The following is a 14,021-nucleotide window of genomic DNA, read 5'->3' as shown; positions in this document are numbered from 1 at the left end:
ATAACAGGTTTTCCCTTCTTCCTCTGCCAGGAACTCTTTACTCCTTACAGGGTGGGGTTGTTTTTTTCCCTTTTAAAATCTGTGTAAGTACTTGCCTCTGTGTGTGTGTGTGTGTATGTATGTGTGTGTAGGCCAGAAGAGGGCCTGGTCCCCTGGAACTAGAGAAGATAGTTGTGAGCCATCATGAAGGTGCTGGGAATCAAATCCAGGCCCTTCCTCTGCAAGAGCAGCAAGTGCCTTTAACCGCCGAGCCATCTCCAGCTCCCTTGCTGTGGGTATTTTTATAAGTCGGGTATGGTACCTGTTGAGTTCCCTCAGTTATTAGACATGGCGTAAGGTAAGCAGACACGATTGAGGCTTTATTGAAGAGCAGTTTACATTAGAGATGAAAGAAACTCCTAAGTGAATGGAAGGGTAATACACCAGTGAAAGTGTTCACGTGTACACAAAATATAAACGGTATTTAAGGTAAAACTGAGACAGAATGATCAGCCTTTTAAAAGCTAACTGGTTCTCCAGCTCATTTGGTTACTGGAAGCACGCTTCTCTCCGAGTCCGTAACGATGCTACAGTTTAATCTGGAGAGAGTGAGTCCGTAACGATGCTACAGTTTAATCTGGAGAGAGTGAGTCCGTAACGATGCTACAGTTTAATCTGGAGAGAGTGAGTCCGTAACGATGCTACAGTTTAATCATCTGGAGAGAGTGCTACTACAGATCAGTGAGATTGAAATGTGGATGCCGTTAGTTCTCCCAGGATTGGTGCAGAGGAAGATGAACAGTTTTGTGTTGGAAAGGGTTTGGATCAGTGAAGAGCTGGCAGTCTTACCCCAGCTGGGAATGGTGCCTCTTCCAACCACTGGTATAAAGTACTCCTTTGATTACAAACATTAGCTGCCTAGCATGCAATGTTCTTGAGATTGGAAATTTGGGCTTTAGCTATTGCAAAATTGTGCAGGGAGAGAGAGGACCTACTCAAATACATCATCAAGTAGATGGACTCCAGGTTATGAAGCCAGTGACAAACTTAAAGGGTCATTTGGTTGACCTAATGTGACTTAAGAGTTCAGCTAATGGGCACTATTTTGCCTTAAAAACAATCCACTCAGAGCCAGATGTGGCGGCACATGCCTTTAATCTCAGAGACAGGTGGGTCTCTGAATTCTGAGGCTAGCTGGCTTTCCAGGAAAGCTGAGGGTACACAGTGAGAACCCATCTCAAAAACAATCCACTAATACACAGATTCTAACAGCAATAATTTTAGAGCTGGCTATTCAGTGTGTGGAAGGCCCAGCCACACTTAAAAAGCCAAGCCCACTGAACAGAGGACTTCAAGGAGAAGGAGGTGAAAGCCATGTCCTACCGTGCAAACCTGCAGGACTCATTCAGACCTTCAATACCATCAAGTCACTTAGACATCAATCAAACCTTTGAAAGATACTAAACTGGCATTTGTCTTACATAGAGAAGACTAAATCAGTTTATATTTTAAATGTAAGTCCACCACTGGCCACTTGCCTTATTTGTAACTTTGGAAAACATTTTTATTCTTTTCACGAGAAAGGTTATATCTATGGTGGGTGGCATTTTAAGCTGTATGTTTTCGGTATTTTCAGAACTGCAAGGGGAAGGGGGGAGCGCTGTGTCTATGTCGGAGGTCCCTGAAAGGCCTCCAGTTGTCTCTCTGGTCGGTGGGTAAGGAAGCAGGTGTAAGGCTTGACACCCTCTAGATGAAGCCAGCCAGGCTTTCCCCTGCCCCCAGTCTGGAAGAGCAGCGCTGGACTAGAGGGTGGTCTCCCCGCCCACCTCTCTCCCATAGTCCTCCTCGTCGTCGTCTGTGAGGTTGAGCTCAGATTCCATCTCTATCCTCACCTGCGGCACCATGAAGACCGGACTCCGTGAGTAGCTGAAAGCAGGTGAAGCCGGGCAAGAGATTTTGAAATGCAGGGTGATGCTGTTTGGGACAGAGCGGGAAGAGAGAATGAGAGTCTAGGCTTGGGTGTGTTCTGCACCAGCCGTACGTACAGCAGAGCTCTGATAGGACACTTCTGTCGCTGCTTATCGACTTAAAAAAAAAAAAAAAGTATGTGCGTGGGTGTTTGCATGTATGTCTGTGCACCACATGCATGCAAGCTTTTTTTAAACAAAAATTCTTACAATGCAGGCAGCACTCAGGAGGCAGAGACAGGTGGTGGATCCGAATTCAAGAGCAGTCTGGGCTACATAAGTGAAACCCAGTTTCAGAAAATTTTATTACATACATTTATTTATTTATGGATGTTTGGGAGTTCAAGAGTGGATGTCAAAGGACAATGCAGGAGTTAATTATCTCCGTCCTAGGGATAAACTCCAATCATGTCTTATTTTTATTTATTTTTTTCCAGAAGGGTCATACTGTGTAGACCAGGTTAACTGTGAACTTCCAGGGACCTACCCACCTTTGCCTCCCAAATATTGGGATTAAAGGCATGAGCCACCATTTTTGAACTCTGATCGCCAGGTTTGGGGGCAAGGGCATGTACCTACTAACCCATCTTGCTAACCTTTTTTATGTTGCTCTTTGATACGGGGTCTAGAGTAGCCTCAGAATTTCTTTGTAGCTAAGAATGGCCTTGAATTCCTGATCCTCCCGCCTCTGCCTCTCAGAGGCATGAACTGAGCCCCTCCAGAGAACAAAGTGTCCTCTATCTGCTGGGCTTTTGGCCATAGTCACTGAACTGGTCACAGCCTGTTTTAACCTACTTAAATGGCTGCCAAAGCCAACTTTCTGAACCATAAATCTGACTGTTCTGTTCTCACTGTTCAAAGGACAGCATCCAGACTCCTTAGCATGGCAGACAGAGCCCGCCAGAACTGCCCATCAATCCCTGTGGGTGTGCTTTCAAATGTTGCCTTAGGCATGTTCCCATGGCCCGGACTGGACTTTCCTCCTCTGCTCTGGCCCAGTCTGCACCAGGCAGGTCTTCCTGTCCCAAATAAGACTATTCCCCTGAGATCCCCAGCTTCGTGTGCGCATGCTTGTTCTCATACATGGCACCGTGCCTTTGCATGTCCCCCTACAGCCCTGAGTATGGCACCTCATGCCTGGCAGGTGTGTCTGTACAATACATATGTGCCTGATGCCTGAGTCCATAAAAAGGGCTCAGACCACCCAGAACTGGGATGACAAATGGTCCCAAGGAGCCATGTGGATGTTAGGAACCAAACTTGGGTCCTCTGGAAAAGCTGCCAGTGAACGTAGCAACCTGTGAGCCATCTCACCAGCCCTCATCTCTCCAGCCCACCCACCTCTCCATCCCCCTATCCTGCCAGCCAGCCCCTCCCCCATCTCTCAATCCCCTGCCCCTCCAGCTTTGAGGCTTCATCTATGTCTCTCCAAGTCCTGTCGCTGAGCCCTTTCTTCTCTGGTGAGAACTCCTTTCCTTCTAACTGCTTTCAGAGGTGGGAAAACATCAGAGCCTGTGGCAAACGCCATCTCTAGCTAACCAAATTCTCTGAACTTATGAACTTGTTCTGTGGCTCTGTGTAATTTAACAGTTTCTTTTCAATTCCTTACCTTGATTGTAGGCTCTTGTCTGCAGATGAGTTAGAGATTTGATTTAGTATAAAGGTTTTCTTTTTAAAAGTTATTTGAGGGGAGATGACTAAGTGGTTAAAGAGCACTTGTTCTTGTAGAGGAATGCTCTTGCACCCATGTGGTGGCTCCTAACCACCTGCAACATAGGTCTGGGAGATCTGATGTCCTCTCTGGCCTCTAAGCACACCCACACACCCTGGCACTGACACCCACGCAGTTTGAGTCATATCCAGGACCTGCTGTGTGCAAGACTCTCTTCATGCCTGGCATCTCATTGAGAACACCAAGGACCACATTGGTATGAGGGCCCTGGCATTTGGGCCTTGAATGCTTCCCTGAAAAAAAAAAAGTTTTGTGTTTTTCCCTGAGACAGGGTCTCAGATAACCGAGGCTGTCCTTGAACTTGCTCCGTAGCAAATGATGGCCTTGAATTCCTGTTCCTCCTGGCTCTGCTGTGATCATAGACACATATGTACCAACATTCTTGATTTCATAAAGTTCTGGGGATTGAACCCAGGGCTTTCTACATGAGAGGCAGACACTCTAACCATTGAGCTACCTCCCTCCCCCAAGTCCTTTTCCTGAATGTTTCTATGTCTACTTTCTAGTTAGCTTTCTTCAGTCCTTATCTGACCTGTGATAACTAGCCCCACTGTTGCTTAATTTCTTGGAGTGCCTTGTGTTTTGACCCTTTGTATATCCACCCAAGCTTCCTTTACAGATAATCAAGCTAGCCTTCATTGTTGAATACTTTCTTTGTTCTGTGTTCACTTTCAGTATTCTGTGTAATGATTTGCAGTTCGTTCCTTTTCTAACGTTGAATTCCTTTGTGCACTGAAACCCTGTTTGGTGGCAATGAATGCATACATTTAGTTCTTCATCTCCATGGCCAGGTTACTCACCTGTCTCCCGGGTGTGGGCCAGCAAAGCCGGCCTTGCCCCTCAATCCTGCAGCCAATGATTAGACTTGTCTGATGCTCAGAGTCTACCTCACATGAGCCCCTTCCCTACCCCTACACCACACCACCCTGGCCTAGAGCAGTTTATGGCTGCTCAGGGAGGGAGTCATTTCCTTATGAGTGTACCCACTGATAAGTCTCCCTTGGCTCAGTCAATAACCCCGTACCCATGCACGTGGAAAAGAGAAGAGGAGATAGCCTTTACCTTCGATCCAGTTCTGAGCCACTGATGGAGGAGTCAGAGAGAGTAACTCCAACTGGAAGATCTTTTTCCTGGAGGGAAATGAGGAGCCAGCTGTGAGCAAGCCCAGCAGGGTACCGGGGACGGTCTTGTTATCCAGAACCCCCTCACCCACTCTGTGTTCTGCTCTTCAGCCCTAGCCAACACTGCACAAGGGGAAGGAATACTGGGGCCTCACAGAGGATGGGTGGCTTCAGTCTCAACACCTCACACAGGGGCTCTTAGCTGGTTAGGAAGGGCATGGGGAGGGCAGGACTGAGAGGAGGACAGAATGTGGGACAGGAGAAGAAGAAACCTCAAGTGACTTTGTGCTGTGATGGAGAGCCCTCAAGGGCCCATGCTGGCCCCCTGCATCTGACCTGTCTTTGAGAAGAGTGACAAGTTCTGATAGGATCCTCCATTATCTGTGATCAGGGCTCCATTACAACCTGCAGAAGACTACAAGGGCAGGTTGGACTGTCTATCACTGGGGAAGAACTAGACACTGTGAAGGAGCTAGAAGGGTCTTCATGAGCAAAGCTGACTTTCCCAAGCAAGCTCCCGGTCAGCAGTGGCAGGTGCCTGCCTGTGGCTTTCACAGGATCACAGCGCCATGCCAGGGCTGCACTCATTCATGGCTGTCTCTCTAATATGGAATGATGACTGGGACTCTCAATCGTCACAGTTCCAGGAAGATGTGGGAGACTGGGGGCCATAGTCGGACAGATGTGTTCTAAAACAATGAAGGGGAAGACCAGCAAAGCCATGGGGCCAGAGGAAAGTCAGGAATGGCGGTCCTGTCTAAAGCGAAGTCTGGAAGATACTCTTACGGGAAAGGGGTGTCTGCACATGGTGGCGTTCCCATGCTCTTGGCCAGTTCTTTTTATTTCTCCCGGGCACAGCATCCTCATCATCTAAAACAAGTAGAGCACTGAGCTACAAGGGGACGTCCCTCACCGGGTGCTGGAAGATTGGCAGTGAGTAGGAAGGGAGAGAGCAGGGGCTTTACTTACTGGCAACACAGTGGATACCGTTTTGGGGATCAGATGGGATACCTTCCATGGGGATCTTTACAACTGAGGGAGGAAGGAACTGGGGCTGGAGAAAAACAGCGGGAAAGCAGATAAACACCAAGACAACCACTCAGATTTCCTCACTGAGAGGCAAGCAAGATGCATACAGGCACCGTGTGGGAGCCACCAGTCTCTTCCCACCCAGACCAAGTACTGAGAGCTTCAGTAAACACTCGGGCCCACCAAGCCACCACGGCACAGTTACCCACTGTTCTACGGCCCAGGACATAGCAAGGAATTCAGCCAGCAACGTCTCTCCAAAGAGTACAGTCTGCTGTGTAAGCGGTCACTGTGAGTGACTCAGACTATAGCAGCATCGCCATAAAGAGACTTGTAAGATGGGTGTATGGGACGCAAGCTTCATTCTTCTACTGAGTCTATGTATCATAAAATGCTGAGATGGTTTCCCTCAGACCTGGAGAAACTCCTGGTACATGGGAGCTACTCAGAAGTTTACTGAAGAAACCAAAGAAAACGTCTTTGTTTTTAAAAGGCACTTGGTGAGGGGCTGGGGAGGCGGCTCAGTGGTTAAGAACACTGGCCGCTCTTCCAGAAATTCTGGATTCCATTCCCAGGACCAACCTGGCAGCTCACAACTGTCTGTAACTCAATTTCCAGCTGTTCCAACACCCCTCACAGAGACACACAAGCAGGCAAAACAGCAATGTACGTGAAATAACAACAAAAAAGACCCTTGGCGGAGGGCGGGGCTGGAGAGGTGGTTCAGCAGCTAAGCATCCTGGCTGCCATGGCTGGAGTGTGGTTCCCAGCACCACACTGGGTGCCTCTCAATCACCTGTGACTCCAGCCTCAGGGATCTGACGTTCCCTACTGACATCCACAGGCACCTGCTCTCACAAGCTCACAGCCGGGTTCATACACCCAGACACTGCTCCAGCAGTACATACATCATAATAAAATAAATCTTAAAATAAAATAAGATGCTTGGACCCAAGCCCTACCTCCCTCCCTTACTCCCTTCATCCCTCCCCACCTCCCTCCCTCTACAGGCTGGCCTCAAACTCACTATGTGCCTGGGGATGCCCTTAAATTTCTGGTCCTCTTGTCTCAACCTCTTGAGCCAACATTCAACGTCAGCTAACAGGTATGCATGGCCATGCCTGGCTTATAAGGTGCTAGAAACAGAACCCAGAGCTTCATGCATGCTATGGCCATACCAACTGAGCCATATCCCCAGACTCAGAGCTCCCCCCTCCTTTGTTAAAGTACATATAGGCTCTCTCCTGTAAGAGGGCAGCATTTAGGAAGGGGAAGTCATTACAGTTAGATTTGCCTGTGAACAGTTTTCATTGGCAAAGGGCAGGTGAAGGTTATGGATTTGAGGTAAATGGGGAAAGACTAGGAATTTGGCATGGCGCCAGGAAAGGGGTCATCAAAGCAGGAATGCGGTTCTTAGTTCTCTTAGACTTGGCTATATAGCCATATTGGGAGTTTGTGTTCCATTTGGGGAAGAGTTTCCACCATTTGTAGTGAGTGTTTGAATCTTTCTGCCTGGAGTTTTGGTGCCTACCGTACATCGTGGACTGACATGTGGCTCTCAACTCCTGAGTGTTTTAGGGCCAGGATGAAAGAAGCATGGGAGAGGGGACGAGTAGGCGGGGCAACCACGTGGTCACTGTACCTTCAGTGAAGTCTTCTTTCTCCCACTTCTATCCCTGATCCTATGTAGGTAAGCCCAAGCTAAGCTGTTACCAGGGTGACACCCCTGGAGTCCAGGCCTGATGTGAGTTCCCACTGGACCCTCTCCCCAGACCTGCTCCTTTCTCAGGCAATTCTCCTTACAACTACCTTCTATGTTAGAGCCTCTTCTGCCCCAGTGACTTGAAAATGGTCCTGAGAACCCACAGAAGGACTTGAAAATGGTCCTGAGAACCCACAGTAGTAGCCATTGTCTGCTTCTAGGCAAGTCAGCTCACTAGCTCTGACCATCCTGAAGACATTTCCAGAAACACATGGGGTCTCAGCACCCAAGACCACCCACAGAGACACCCCTCATCCTGGCAGAACCGAGTCTCTCAGTCTCTGCCCTCTCCCTGGACTGCTCACCATTGCCACCTCCTTCTCTGCCGTCTCATGGACCTCTTTCCTTCTCTTCTTCTTCTTGTCTGTCTCCTTTTTGTCCTTCTCTGGGAGGATATTGTCAATCCAGGCCAGGTCATGCTGGGAGAAAATCAAGTCCAGGAGCCTTCGAACAATGATAAGGCCCAGGATCTGGGATGGGAAGAAGGGGGAAAGGCTGAGGCTCCGTGGGAGCTCAAAGGCAACGGTGAGCTTGTGTTTTCTCCCCAGTTGGCTGAGGTCAGGGACCATGTGTGTGTGACCAGCTCTTTGCAGCCATTCCAATGTCCCCAAAACTAACTAGCCAGCAAGCCCAGAAGATTGCAGCACCCCTAGTACTTGAATCTTTGAGCACAGACTCTGCTCCCTCATGATCCATTTAACATCTCAATGCATGTGTTTTTCTATTTCCAAGACCAGCTTGGAATTCAGCCCTGGGAGCTTTGCCTTTCTGTTTTGTTCGGCATCTTTGATCCTGCTCCACCCCTCCACCATACCACCTGCCCATCATGGGAAGCTGGCTGACTTTTGCCCTGACCTCAGCATCTGGGTTTCTCTGCAGGGTCCTGTTTCTATGGCGCTGTTCTCTGAATGCTGCAATGCCCTGCCCGCTGCACCCTCCTCACCATGACCGGGAAGATGATGGCAGCCATGGTTGACTTAAGGATCCAGAGCAGGGCCAGGCAGAGGATCTGCACCAGGGTGAACAGGTGAATGCGGCGAAGGGGCACGTGGCGCAGGAAAGCGTGGTCCGGCTGGTGCTTGGCTGGCATGAGGAAAAGCTTACAGCGTTCCCAGAACTGGCAAGAATATAGCATAGGACTCAACCAAGAGGTTAAACTCCAGGGCCAAAGGCCTACTGGGCTCTGGTACTAGGGGATGTGAAGACCTGGTAGGGTCTTAGAGCGGGGACTTCTAATCGGGCATTGTGATAGGCTAGTGGTATCTAGGCATGTATAACATAGAGAGGGGGCCCTGAGCACTAGATGTAGGAAACAGCCTGCAGAGAGTGACAAAAGGAACATGAACGTGGTCCATATTTAAGGGAAAAGAAACCATCTTAACAGCAGCACAAACTGCCTGGGGCCCCGGCCTCATGGTGAAGCAGAAGAAAACAAAATCTTTTCTTTTATAGAGTAGCTTTAGGGAATTAGGGAGGGAAGGCTCGTAAGAGTTAGCTTGACCTGGCTTTCAAATTCTGAGCCTCAGCTTCTCCATATGTAAAACAGGAATCTAAGGGCCCAATCACATAGATTATATGATGCCTGTAAAGTACTTAGTGTAGTCATTTTGGTGGCACAACGGAAGTAGCATCGTTACCATTATTCTCTCATGGAGTTGGGACAGCAAACAATTAGAGTCCTGGTAGCACACAACTAGACATGAAGTTCTGGCTCTAGGTCACATTAGCCTGGGGAGGATACAACCTTACCTGGATGCCATTCAGGGAGGCCACACCCATGTAGAGGAAGACTCCATAGAGCACTGGCATGGGGATGTACTGAAATGAGAGGAGAGGTTTGGGCTGGGGTGGGTCCGTGCTATCTAGTGATGGATGGGGGGGTGGTGTTAGCCAACCACAGAGGGTTCTGGAAAGCTGGTCTTTAAAGGAGCTGAGGGTCCAAGAGTAGACCTGAAGCCAGAAAATGTGGGGTGAGGGGCATGAGGGTGGGACAACAGGCCTCCAGGTCAGGTGGCCAGACCAGCCTGCAACTGCTCTCCCAGCCACTCAGAATCTACACGAGGTGGGTTAGTTACTCCCTCCAGCAAGAGGGAGAGCCGCACAGACTGAGCACGACCCAGTCCCACCAGATTCTTTCCACCTCTGCCTCAGCTGACAGCCACGGAAGGGGCTGGGACCCTTGGTGAGCTGAGCAGAGGTAACAGAAGACACACATTATAGGCAGCGTTGTGTAGACTAAGGAACACAGACCCCCAGCTCACCACTGATGATTCAGTGATCGACCTTCCTGCAAACGAGAACAACAGTCTGCTTTTCAACAACAGAACCATGTCATTTACTCTGTCCCATAATCATTATTCCGAATCTTCAAACATCTTTCCACCACCTGACTGGGCTGCATTTCTCTTCCTTTTTTCCCTTTATCTGTGCCTGTGCTTGCCTTGCTCTTGGGTGGTCATGGGAGAACACTTGCTAAGCACAGAGTCTGATACTTGTATGGGTTGCCTAACCTGCAAGTGCATTTAAGAATTTTGAAACAGGCTGGCAGGGATGCTCAGCCATTGAGAGCACCAGCGTCCATACCAAGTGTCTCACAGTCACCTGCAGCGCCGGCTGCAAGGGGTCTGTCTCATGCCCTCTTCTGGCCTCCACGAGTGCCTGTATTCATGTGTGCACATCCACACACAGACACAGAGTTTTAAAAAGTAAAATAAATCTTTAAACGAAAGAGTGTTAAGACACCCAAGCAAGCAAATGATCTCTTTTAAGTTAGATTGTTCAACATTTTAAGCATTAAGACTTGGATCCCAGGCTGGAGAGATGGCTCAGTGGTTAAGAGCACTGACTGCTCTTCCAGAGGTCCTGAGTTCAATTCCCAGCAACCACATGGTGGCTCACAACAATCTATAATGGGATCTGACACTCTCTTCTATAGTGACTATAGTGACAGCTATAGTGTACTCATGTATTAAATAAATAAATAAATAAATAAATAAATAAAAGACTTGGATCCCAAGCTTCGATCCTAAGGCATTTGGGCTAAAAGTTAAGAAGGGATTTAGGCAGCCCTTGCACCTTCCTGCTAACATATGGCTTGTGAAAAATGTCCTCATTATAAAACAGCATAAAAAGTCACTAAGTTAACACTGTGCAAATTACACTTAAAGTATAGGGGCGATTGAACGAAAACCTTAAATAAAATGTAACACTATGCCAACAGCTTGGTTCATCTTTGTAATCTCAGCACTTGAGAGGCCGAGACAGGAGGATTTCGAATAGTTTGATCCACCAGTCTGATGTACATCTCAAGTTCCAGGCCACTCAGGATTACATGGTGAGAAAATCTATCGAAAGAATCAAAGAACAAGGGTCCTGTGTTGGGGAGAGGCTCAGTGATTGAGTGCTTGCTCTCTCCCAGCACTCAGTGGCTGGCTCACAACTACCCATAATTCCAGCTCCAGGGTGATCCAATGCCCTCCTTTGGCTTCTGACGGTGCCCAAACAAAGGAGACAGACACTCACGCAGACATACGTGTAAATAAAAATAAAATAAGTATTTAAAATACTAATCAAGGGCCAGGCGAGTTGGTGCATGTCTTTAATCCCCCAGCTCTTGGAAGGCAGAGGCAGGTAGATCTCTGTGAGTCCAAGGCCAGCCTGGTCTACAAAGTGAGACCAGGTCAGAAGCCCTGACTTGAGAAAACAAAACAAAATCAAGATAAAGAAAACAGAGAGTAGAGGCATGCACCCTAATTAGATATCAAACTGCCTGGTTTATGCAGTGCTTGGGATGTAATGGGGATGGAAAACCAGGGCCGGTTGCGTGCTCAGTGGGTAAGCACTCTAACAAGGGTTGGCTTGTGCGCCGGCTGAGCTACAGCCCTAGAATTCTGAAAACACAGCACCCAGAGCTCTGGGAAGTTCTTGATACTCACCCTCAGGGCACTGTATTCCTCACTGCCTTCTCACAGTTGGACTGTGTGGCTCGGCAGGGCCCCCTATCAGCAGCACCCGAGCCCACACTTCTGCTTCCTGGGGTAGAACTTTCTCATGCCCCAGGTTTGTAGCTCTTGTGAGAGATGTAGTTGTTCAGCACGGACTGGAAAGAACTTATTAATACGTTTGAGATATTTTTTGTTTTGTTTTGTTTTGTTTTTTGAGATAGGGTTTCTCTGTGTAGCCCTGGCTGTCCTGGAACTCACTCTGTAGACCAGGCTGGCCTCGAACTCAGAAATTTACCTGCCTCTGCCTCCTAAGTGCTGGGATTAAAGGTGTGCGCCACCACTGCCTGGCTAACATTTGAAATCTTACCTTTACATTTTTTAATTTTAATTTTTATGTGTGTCTGTGTGACAGTGTGTGCCAGGCACGTATGGGGTCCTCAGAGGCCAGAAGAGGCAGGTAAGAGTTCCTGGGATAGGATATGGTTATTAGCTGCCTGGTGTGGAAGCTAGGATCCAAACTCAAGTCCTTGGGCAGAGCAGCAAGCTCTCTGAACCACTGAGCCATCTCTCCAGCCCCCAAAGCCCTTATTTATAGGAAGGTGGGCCCCTTGAGATGCTCAAATCAGAAATCCTGTGGTTTACGATCTTGACTCCCCATTGGGGATGTGACCCAGTTCCTCGCCCTTGCTAGGTAACACTGTGCGGCTGAGAGCCACTCAACCCCTTATTTCTATCTTTTTTTTATACTGCTGTAGGCCTGCTGCCTTAGACTAAGAACACAGACAACGTTAGCACAAAGTGGGATGTCAAAAGTAGAGCATGAAAGACTGGGCCACTCCACACAGAGTGTAATAAATGTGCCCATAAAAGAATTGATCACTTTGTAAATGGAACAAAAGGATGGAGACTATGATAGAACTTCCTAGCTGTTCTCTGGTCGATTCAACACACAGAAAAGAGCTGGTTGGAATGGCTGCAGTGCTGAACACGCCCCACAGCTGGACTCAAGCCTGACATTGTCCAGGGGAAATGGGAGCTGCTGTCTGCAAAGTGAAGGGAGGAACCTTGGGTCACTAAATCACTCTTTTTCCACTAGAAGTTTTTGACACAAACACTTGTCATTAAGACTGTATTAAGACTGACACATGATGGTTCTTCTGGAAACCTTTTCACAATGAATACTCCCTGCACATTTAAATTACACTCTGGGGCCAAGGAGACGCTCAGTAAGTAGAGTCTCCAGATACTGAGCCTGACAACTGGAGTTCAATACCCGGGACATGCAAGGTGGCAAGAGAGAACAGATTCTTGTAAGTTGTGCTTTGTCCTCCACACACAGAGGCGTCAGAGCCTCTGAAACTGGAGTTGCAAATGGTTGTAAGCTGCTATGAGAATGCTGGGAACCAAACCCAGGTTCCAGTGTTCTTAACCATGGAGACATCTCTCCAGCTGCTATTTATTTTTACATTTATTGACTCTGTGTGTGTGTGTATACACATGTGCATACACTCATGCGTGCAGGTCACTGAGCACACAGGAAGGTCAGAAGACAGCCTTAAGGAGTTGGTTCTCTACTGACATCATATGGTCTGGGGGGATCAAGCTGAGATTGGCAGTGTCAGCAGCAGGTAGGTACCATTACTCATTACTCGCTGAACCATTCCGTTGTCCTACAAACAACCACTTTCAAAGGAAAGAAAAATACCTGCCCATCTATGTGTGATCTGATCCATTACACAGTGGAGACCTTCCTCTGTGTGTGATCTGATCCATTACACAGTAGAGACCTTCCTCTGAAGGACCTACGACTCAGATGTGCCCAGCATCTGTTTTTAAGTCAGAAACACTTGCCACAGCGAGCAAATCAGTGGCTGTTCACTCTTTCCTTTGCAAGATCACCTCAGAATCTGCTGTTTTTAAGAGGTTTAAAGGTGGGAGAAGGGAATGGTTACAAAATCGGACTAAGTTTAATAAGAAAGGAAAGTCCCGGGCTGCAGAGATGACTCCACCAGTAAAGTGCTTGATGCACAGAACACAAACAAGGTCTGGAGTTGAACCCCCAGGAGCCATGTGTAAAGGGCAGGACAGAGGCACAATGCTGCTGTCCCAGCACTGTAAAAGTGGAGGTGAGAGGATCCCTTGAGCTTGCTGGCCAGCCTGGCCAAATTTGTGAGCTCCAGGCTCAGTGAGACACTGTCTCAAAACATATGGGAAGTCACTGGGATGGCTCAGAGGTTAAGACCACGTATTGCTCTTGTGGAGAACCTGGTGGGTGGCTCACAACCTCTCGAAACTCCAGGTGAATCTTGCACCTCAAGATTCTGTGAGTGGTCTACAGCCCCCCCCCCCCCCCCCACGGATGCACATTCACAGATACATGAAGCAAAGTCTTAGCGGGTATTGATTAGGACACAGCCATGAGAGCACCCCAGCTACAGCGTTCTCTGGCTGTTAGGAGGGAGCAAGAGGAGCTTCAGGCTTTGGGAA

At 48.3% G+C, this 14,021-nt stretch overlaps 1 protein-coding gene across 6 annotated transcripts in view; it reads right to left on the bottom strand.

Moving 5' to 3' along the window:
* Nucleotides 1–333: 333 nt before the first annotated feature.
* The window catches only part of Slc4a5 (solute carrier family 4, sodium bicarbonate cotransporter, member 5), a 97,366-nt gene continuing 83,678 nt past the window's right edge, over nt 334–14,021 (bottom strand). For 4 of the 6 annotated variants that reach the window (XM_006505964.2, XM_006505965.2, XM_006505963.3 and 1 more), the window contains 7 exons: nt 9,340–9,408; nt 8,534–8,707; nt 7,896–8,060; nt 5,769–5,853; nt 5,586–5,669; nt 4,741–4,808; nt 334–1,953 (listed from right to left, as the gene is read on the bottom strand). In XM_006505964.2, the coding sequence (XP_006506027.1) occupies nt 4,774–4,808; nt 5,586–5,669; nt 5,769–5,853; nt 7,896–8,060; nt 8,534–8,707; nt 9,340–9,408 (612 nt within the window). In that variant the 3' untranslated portion in view covers nt 334–1,953; nt 4,741–4,773. The remainder of the gene's footprint in view (nt 1,954–4,740; nt 4,809–5,585; nt 5,670–5,768; nt 5,854–7,895; nt 8,061–8,533; nt 8,708–9,339; nt 9,409–14,021) is intronic. The other 2 variants (XM_006505967.2, NM_001166067.1) reach the window with 1 other exon arrangement.

The sequence above is a fragment of the Mus musculus genome, chromosome 6 (assembly GCF_000001635.26).
Source record: "Mus musculus strain C57BL/6J chromosome 6, GRCm38.p6 C57BL/6J".
NCBI lineage: Eukaryota > Metazoa > Chordata > Mammalia > Rodentia > Muridae > Mus > Mus musculus.
The sequence above is the reverse complement of the archived record's forward strand: the minus strand, read 5'-3'. Positions and strand labels throughout refer to the sequence as shown.